At 40.9% G+C, this 8,924-nt stretch overlaps 1 protein-coding gene across 4 annotated transcripts; it reads right to left on the bottom strand.

Annotated features, from left to right (window-relative positions):
* Window positions 1-1,295: 1,295 nt before the first annotated feature.
* LOC106743086 (hormone-sensitive lipase) lies at window positions 1,296-7,285 on the bottom strand. Of its 4 annotated transcripts, none has more exons than XM_014616616.1 (11): window positions 7,215-7,285; window positions 6,294-6,831; window positions 5,252-5,456; window positions 4,970-5,183; window positions 4,650-4,837; window positions 3,890-4,172; window positions 3,560-3,779; window positions 3,143-3,321; window positions 2,497-2,825; window positions 1,663-1,788; window positions 1,296-1,591 (listed from the first exon to the last, which is right to left on the bottom strand). In XM_014616616.1, the coding sequence occupies exons 2-11, from the start codon at window positions 6,650-6,652 to the stop codon at window positions 1,523-1,525; spliced, it is 2,172 nt and encodes a 723-aa protein (XP_014472102.1). In that variant the 5' UTR covers window positions 6,653-6,831; window positions 7,215-7,285; the 3' UTR covers window positions 1,296-1,522. The 4 variants fall into 4 exon arrangements, with proteins under 4 accessions (XP_014472102.1, XP_014472100.1, XP_014472103.1 ...); XM_014616614.1 differs by lacking the exon at window positions 7,215-7,285 and adding an exon at window positions 6,952-7,207; XM_014616617.1 differs by lacking the exon at window positions 7,215-7,285 and adding an exon at window positions 6,952-7,207 and having other exon boundaries at window positions 2,497-2,690.
* Between the last annotated feature and the right edge of the window lie 1,639 nt (window positions 7,286-8,924).

Below are 8,924 nucleotides of genomic sequence, written 5' to 3'. Positions count from 1 at the left end.
TATATATATATATATTTATATATTACAGAGGAAAGTATATAAGAATGCACGAAAAACGTGCGAAGGGGAAGTTCCATATATTATATAATAAGCCTTTCTCATATGCGTTTGCAACGGTACGTAATTCACGCGCGTGTATAAGAAATCAATATAACAATACTAAATACGTCGAGTTCTTTTTTTTTACATGTACAGGATATTCTTATTTCCCATCGTTAATATCTGCGGTCAGATGAATATTTTACGACCTGCATTCTAGATTTAGACAAATGCTGTCTCTTAATGCGACACACCGATGTACATGTAGTAATATCGATAATAATTGTTAAAGCCCATTTTCTAGATGATGTATGATTCGCGATGGAACTTGAAGCAGACTTTTCTACAGGTAAAAACCAAATATCGGACGAATAAAGATTATGCTCTCGCTACCCGGACTAAACGTGCATCATTATTTACCTATTGCGAGTGTCCAACATTTTTCTTCACTCATTTATTCGAAATTTAATAAGGAATCGAAATATCTAAACATTATTGTCGTAACTGATTGAGAAGTACTTGTAATCTCTAATCGTTTATGATCGCCTCCGCTGCGGCGCGTCGATGGTGAACAAATGATCCTTGTTATTATGATGCTGGTAACAATTTGATTAGACAAAATTTGAACAGCGACTAGGCTTTTTCTACTACATCCTAACGAGAATCATCTTCATTCGTAGATCCAGATAGATCGGGGAAATAATATCCAAGTTCTCCGAATGACATTAAAACACTGCGATACACCGATGCGGGCCTATTTTTTTTCTCTCGATAATTAATTCTATATACACCAATCACCTTACTAACAAACACTCAATGAGGCCTTTGAAGGATATTCCTTCAAGTGGTCCAGTTTAAACTGGTCATTTGATACACGTACTAAGCAGTTTTTACTTTCTACCACCTTGTTATCGATATCAGATTGTCTTGTTAACGACTTTATATCAAGCCGGTACGATACGTCTTCCTGATGCGTATTGCAGTATCTTGGTATGCCGTTTACACGCATCATCGGTATCAAGATGATCTAATAGAAAGTAACTAGCTAGCACATGTATCAAAAACACGGTCGGTGTAAACCACAATGAAACGGAACAGATTCGGACTTTTCGGTCTCGGATATCCCGGACGTGATTCGGAACGAGATTCGTTGGCGGGAATCATCGGTGTGTTGAGTCAACTTAATACACCGACCAAATAAGCCTCGTTGCGACGAGAATTTCGCGAATTATAGATCGCCTAAAGTGGACTTTAGCTACGGTAGAAAATGACCAGCTCAAAGTTCCGGCCATTATTCGTTTATTCATGAAACGTCGTTACAAATCGCTGATGTAAGCCGTTGAAAATAATAAGAGTGCTCGTCGCGCTGGATAAATAGTTGCCGCGACACTGAAGTATCTCTCCTGTTTACTCTAGATCAGCATTCATGTATTAACAATAATATGACCGCGCCCACATTGTGTGTATGTGTGTGTGTGTACAGTTACAAATCCAACAATTCTTTGATTCTCGTGGCGCAGAGATCCGTGGCGTCCGCCGCTTCTTTCGAAACCTACGGGATCAACGGAACGTGACACACACACACGCTGGAGCCAGGCGATAGATAATATAGTCAATTTTTACCAATATAAGATTGAGAAATCCGTGCGGCAATCCCGACAATATGTCCAACGTAACTTTGTTACCGAGCGAACGGAGCTTTCGCGCGAACATGACGCTGTCATCGAGACAAGGATCAAGCTGTAGCGACTGTAAACAAAATTATACTGTCAACAAATGTGTAATACATATATGTATACATAGGAAGAGAAAGCGGATATGGCAGAAATCTTGACCTTAACCTTCCTGACCCCTCACTGTGGTCGTCTGACGTCAGAAGCGAGAAAACGCACGTTCAAAATTCCTACGCAATACGTTGGGATAAAAGAACATATCTATAAAACGACACTTATCGATTAAGCACATTTATAAAATATTTCGAAAATGTTCCTTTTGCTTTAATAATCAATAAATAGTCATAAAATTAACATAGTGTGCAATGTTCATTTTCTTTTTTCTTCATGATTTTGATTTTCACGTTAATTTTATTATTAATTGTTAAAGTTTCGGGAACATCTTACAAATGTACTCAATCGATCATAAGTTTCATTTTGTGGACGCATCCTTTGGCTTGAACGGATTCCGCGAGCATTCTTCATTTTCTCGCTTCTGACGTCGTCAATCAAGATGACGAGGAAACAGGAGCCTTAACAAGAACTGGAACCACCCACGTATCGCATTAACCCTTTCGGTACATTTGACGAGTGAGACTCGTCATCTGCTTACTTGGGCATAAAATGTATTACTTTTACATATTAATCCATATAGCGACAAATTAAATCCGTCCCATGGGCATAAAAATCTTCAAATAATTCAGTACTCAAAGGGTTAACGAGCTGCGGTAAAAATTCAAAATACCAGTAACTTAATGGGCGGCAGATGGACTAATGTATCGTCCGGCGCGAGGTAAGGACTCAAGAACGGATCCCTCGGTATCGCAAAGGTCAACTCCTCCAAAGGGCTTCTGCCACTCTCCACATCGAGTTCCCTGGTCTCCTTATTGTCCTTCCCGCCGAAGGACCATCCGAACAGAGACCACGATTTGTCGCTTCCTGAAATATTACCATCTCTGCCGTCACTGCCATTCGCAACGGGCGATGACGAAGCGAGGCCTGAGTTTCTGTACATATCTACAAATCGGCTGATATAATCCCGCAAGTTTGCCTGTCCTTTCGGACATTCAGTACCTATCGCATTAAAAAGTTTCTCAAAATGTGTACTGAGTGAACGAGCGTACGTATATCTGTATCTCGACGGAAAAAGAGCCGGACGTTCGTTCCTTCGAACTTCCGTCTGTAAAAGTCTTCGAATTTATTGTATCACGAAATCCAGAAATTCTCTAAGCTCAAACAGACCGTAAAAATCTTGAAAATTTTGTTCCACCAGTCAATCGAACAGTCAACGTAGCGCGTATATGTAAGACCTTTCTTCCTCAAGATCCAGATATAAGTAACACAATCACGTAATAATATATACAGCGTGCACTCGGCTGGTTTATATGTACCATCAACTTCGGTCAGACTGACGGAGTTCAATGTAGAATCGGACGGTAAGGATACTAGTTTCTGTGCGCCGTTCGCGCCGTCGCCGTTTGGACTCAGAGCCAGCGCTATAAGATCACTTTCGCTCATTTCTGCAAAGGATTCAGTGTCCGATTTGGCGCACTCTTCGACCTCCTGCTCCCTGTCAACCAGGAGTAATTGGATTATAAATCGATAAATTTCGCTCACGAAGTCGGGCGTCGTTTTAATCGACAACGAAAAAGCGCGTGGGTATACAATCAGCCGTTGATATATGATAATAAATCCGTTCTTACGTAGAAAATGTCCGGGTCTAAAATTTAACGCTACGGAAGAAAGAAGCTATGTAAAACGATAATTCGCGAGAAATGTGTTTCACAAATGCTCCGTCGGAGTCTTACTTGGTGACTTTCTTGTCGGTTGCGACGTAGGCTTTTAAGCATCGCAACATAAATCCGAACGGCAACAACGGGTCGGTGAAACAGAGCATACGAGAAGGCGACGGGACGAATTCGACTAATACCGGTGCGTATGCCAGAAACATGCCGTCCGGCTTTCTTATATTCAATTGTATGCACTTCAAAGTGACTCCGAGATTTAGATTACCACCCGCGGAATCACCTGTCGAAACAGTGAATTGAAAAATCGGTCGATCGATCGCCGTGCCATGTGACGTGATCAGTTGTCGAATAAACAACACATAGATAAATATGTTGAACAGCTTCACTTACCGACGAGTATCACTTTCTTCACCGTGCTCCCAAGTAACGTGTTCGCATGCTTCAACGCCCACGCGTAGGCGTACAACACCTCCTCGAGCGCACGAGGGTAGGGAGCCTCCGGGGCTAAACTGTAATCTATGCTCAAAATTGGTACGCCGAGCTTCACCGCCCAACTCCGCAAATATACCTCGTGCGAGCGCGACGTTTGCGCCACGAATCCACCCCCGTGACTGTGAATGATCAGCCCATCGCTTAGGCCTAGTAACTCTCCCCCTATCCCCCCAGATCCAACCTTGATAGAATTGTCAATGAAAATGTATTATTTTAAGAGCGTATCTCCTTTCTCTCTCTCTCTCTCTCTCATGCATACGCAGAATCTTTCTGTCTTATAACTAAATGTCAAATATATCCCACGAAGGTAGACTGAACAATAATGTACACGATTATATATTTCGAGGTAAATATTTGTATATCGTCTTGTTTATTAATTACGTTCTCAGGATTGCCACAGAAAATGAATTTTGAAGTTCCCTGACTTTTCAATGTTTTCCGTTTTTCTCCAATAACTGTCAACTTACTTTTACAAAATATTCAGTTGTGCACATTACTGATACTTCAGTCCAGTGAACTCTCAACACATTCGGTAATTTTATATCAGTCAAAATAGTAGTATACATACATTGCACGGCCACAGTTAACCACGTAATACTTTGTACACTAAAAGCACAAAGCAAAGTACAAGCACAAAGCGTGTTGATGTGCTATTTACCATTCCTAAGCGCCGTTTGGAGCTGAGCAATCTAACGTGGATCGGTTTCTTTCCTATGTGACTATTTGGTATCGGAATTGAGACGGTTCCTCCGTCAACGGTAGGCAAGATTAATTCCTCAGGTGGGATGGATATCACTTGATTGATAGCTAAATGCTTCTTTATAGATGGTAATCTGGGTAGTAATTCTAAAATACATACATGATCGAGATCTAGTTATCTGAATAGAGAAGATATTTTTACTCCGATATCACGAATAAACCTTTTGAATGTAAAAAATTTTGAATGTAAAACACACTCGTTCATTAAATATCTCTTACCAGATTCGTTGAGAAACCAAAACGCTTGACAGAAAGAGATATCGGCATGTTGAGATATACTAACGACACGACGCGCCCTCGCTTCAGGATCCAATAAATACTTAACGAAATTACTCCATCGTCCTAGTAATGTGCCATTGCTATAAAAAACTTCGCTATAAGACGCCATACCAAACGTTATAGTTTTGAAGACATGCTTCAAGCTGTCGCAGAACTGGAAGTAACAATGAGACAAATTAGATTCACAAGAACGAGTGTACTACATACGGCCAATTCAAATACCTGGAATCCTAAACATCTGCCGTAGAAGCAGTATTGATTAATATTTCCCATCTGACTGAGAAGTTCCTGAATGGTATGGTTCTCCGGGGGAAACAGGGATAACTTCCCATCGCTTATCACCTCTGTGCTCCATGCGTAAAGCGTTTTTAAATGCTGTAAACATGTGTACAACGAGGCTAACAGTTGGGAGCACGCCTCGATCTCCCTGGAAATGGAGAAATGGGATTCAGCATCGTTGACCAAATAAAAGTATAATTGGCCATAATTATGCAAAAGAGATCCAACCGACAGAAATGACAATTTTTGAGATTTCGTTATCAATAAGAGTAGTTTATACTTTATACACTGAGGCACGAAATTCCAAAGTCAATATTCGACATATTTTTAATCTGTGAATAATTGATTTAAAATTTCAATTTTAACAGCTAGAGCGCGTGCACACTTATGCAAATTCAATCAGTTCTTTTATCTTAGCTACACGGGATCAAACTGCTACATTATGTCAATATTAATACATTCATAACGTATCTCATGAAACATAATTTTCCTTGTGAAAAAAAGTTAATGTAATACTGCAAAATATGAGAAAAGTTAAATTATACTCTTGAGAAGTAATAATAAATTTGTTGAAGTATATATATCATAAAATTTATTGGATTTAACTAAAAATTGAATATTCACTGAAATATTGATAGAATAATAATGAAATGACGAGATCTCTTCGTATAAAATAAAAAGATCCAAGCCTTATGGATACCTAAAATTAATTAAAAACACTATTCTCTACTAGTGCCACCTTTCATTATAATTGCATCTTTTTTACCTACTTTTCAAACTTGTCAATGAATACCCTTCAAGAGAAGGAAACAGACCATGCCTGACTTCTTGAATGATTGTGAAGGACCTCAGTGCCATGTATGTTTCTTAAATCACGTGTCAAATTTTCATCCTCATTTCTCTCGAAACACTCCATGTAAGTCAGATCTTGCTTGCGCAAGATGCTCGTGGCCAATTAATTTATAGTTTTTACGCACACCGTTACCTCATGTGATAACTCTTGCGGGACAGTATGGAATTCTTCTGACGGAATATCTCCTGGCATATCACATTGCAGTGCAGGATGGCCTTGTCGATCAACGAGAGGAAACTCCTGTAACCATTGCCGGGGTTTTCTTCGTCGTAGTCAAAGTGTACCGCGAACTTGGCCACTTCCCGGTACAGGGGCCGCAGTTGATCCAAGTGATCCAGGATCGCCAGGAGCGCGGCCTTGATCCTGACGCTGTTCGCGTCCTGGTGGGACGCGAAGTAGTCGACATTGGCACAGCAAATCTCCCGCAACGCGCCCCACTGCAGCGGCTCGGAGTCCTCGAACGGTCTGTCGAAGTCATCATTCAACGACATCTGAGCGATTCTGCGAATCCCGCCCTGGGCTTACTTGCTTACTCCCCGTGCTCTACGCTCTTCTAATTCACAACGTCTGTTCTCGGCCGGATGGACAATGACAGTGCAGCATATCCTCGACGCTCATCACTCGTCACCCGTCGTCGTCGTCGGGTGTAGCGTGCTCGCGTGCATGCTCCCTGCGGAGGCAGGTTAAAGTTCGAGAGAGAGAAAAAGAGAGAGAGCGTGATTTTTAATTGGCGTAGATAGGCGACTAATCGCGTCTTGCCAAATGCTAGAGCTATATGTCAGCGCATTACCGCGATATTATGTGGAAACCGTTATCAACAAGGCCGGACGATCAGGCGGCTAATTGAAATGACCGATCAGTACGACACAGCCCGACAGCGGACGGCCAGATGCTGACTGAGTCACACCACGCACTTTGAGACTAGAGATCAACGACGTTGGCCAACTGGACGCTGATTAGTGCGAGACGACGATAACGAGCATAATCACACAGTTGTACGAGCAATAACTCCACCACAGCACAACCTGTCCGCGACGTAAACAGTCGCCTCACCTGCAGCAGCAGCTTCGTATTGGCCGCTCGATCGACTGTCAAGTCGGAGACGCGGCGCTCCTATTCGCCTATCCGTCGCCGCGCGATTCGATATCGCACGCTCGATTCGCAATGCAGAACGAGAACGCGCCCCAGTTCAGACACCGGTCGCCATTATTATCTCACGCGCTCTCGTTTCTTTGTATTGAGGAAATTCGAACGAATAATAATAACCTTGTTATCGGGAGAAGCGTTATCGAATGAGGAAATATGCACGTGCCAGATTAGCAAGGGAGCAGAGGGCAAGGTGAGGGACAGAGAAGAGAATATGGGAAAGGTCGAGATTAACACATATCGATGACTCGTTCGATGATTCGCGTGTTTTTCTGCGCGCAAAAATGCTTGTGTGAAATATCAAACTTGGATTCCAGCTTGCTGGAAATAGCAAACTCGGATTCCTAATAAATGATCTATGAACGTAGCGATGTCACAACACACGACATTAACAGAGACATGAATGACAACGTCCGTGCCAAGATCGAAGAAGAAAGCATGCTCCAATTAGATTGTATGCAAACTTACGTCTGAAAAACTAAAATGTTGACATTTCATGAAAATGTCTGTTACGTCTTTACGTAAAAATGTTTAAGATCGTGACATCGCTGGTTTGAGATGATAGAATCTTACCGATCGCTTAACCCTATTTCGCCACATTCCGGTTCAATGCACCGTTCAACGTTTTTAGGTTTTACATGACATACTATTTTTTTCCTTAAAGTACCAGGTATCCGCTATAACGAACGAACATTATTCATTTTTTAAATCGCAAAACCACTCGAGAATCTTGGCCGAAGATACTTTTTTCTAATAATGAGTTTATTTTAAATTCAAATCATGTTCTTGATCTAATAAAAAGAAACCACGTAATCTAAAAAAAATATACATCACTAATGCAAATTTTTTTTGCTCTTTACATATTACTTAATAACATCTTTGATAAACATGGAAACAACCGACTCGTTTTAATGACAGCATTTATATTTCACGAGATGCGTTATATAATGATACTGACTCGACACGAAGTAGCAGTTTGATCGCGTGTAACCAAGATAAAAAACCAATTGGATTTGCACACGTGTATGCACTCTCTATCTATTGAAATGGAAATTTTAAATCAATTACTCACAGATTAACAATACATCGATTATTGGCTTTGGAAATATCGAGTGTCAGTGTATAAAGGTCGAAATGGCTAATTGAGTTTGTGATAAAACGGCTCGGCGGATCTTCATGTAATTTATGTATCCATAAGCTACATAAATGCAACTCATGCTTCTACACGTGTCAATGATTCGGTCTTTTCGCTTTTTACATAAAATATCTTTGATGAATCGTAAAAAAAAAAAACTGATTCAAGATAGTCTGTGATAATTGCGTTTAAAGTTTATCTCGACGAGACGAGTTATAAGCCGATGATATTTAGAAATGTAGAACGTTGAATCTGAAATGTTAAACCTCAGTGTACGAAGTTCGGAATTTTCAGTTGATCTACGTTCGAAGTAAAACGGCTCGGCGGGTTTCTTTATAATTTATTTATTGATAAGTAAAATTACACATATCCACAAACACAATACGTTCTTTCACGGGGTGTAATAATGCGTTAAAACTTGTGAGCGGCGAGGAGAGACACCTGTGTGTGTGAAGGAGAAAGAGGGGCGAGGGGGGGGGGGG

This window comes from Dinoponera quadriceps, unplaced genomic scaffold, assembly GCF_001313825.1.
Source record: "Dinoponera quadriceps isolate SergipeBrazil2010 unplaced genomic scaffold, ASM131382v1 scaffold823, whole genome shotgun sequence".
Taxonomy (NCBI): Eukaryota; Metazoa; Arthropoda; class Insecta; order Hymenoptera; family Formicidae; genus Dinoponera; species Dinoponera quadriceps.
Note: the sequence above shows the minus strand (reverse complement) of the source record. Positions and strands in the feature narration are given on the sequence as shown.

Coding starts and splice junctions, on each gene's coding strand:
- LOC106743086 (XM_014616616.1), bottom strand. CDS start 6,652: ATGTCGTTGAATGATGACTTCGACAGACCGTTCGAGGACTCCGAGCCG. Junction 5,457..6,293: donor CGCAAGAGTTATCACATGAG/GTAACGGTGTGC, acceptor CTCCATTTCCAG/GGAGATCGAGGCGTGCTCCC. Junction 1,592..1,662: donor GATTTCTCAATCTTATATTG/GTAAAAATTGAC, acceptor TTGATCCCGTAG/GTTTCGAAAGAAGCGGCGGA.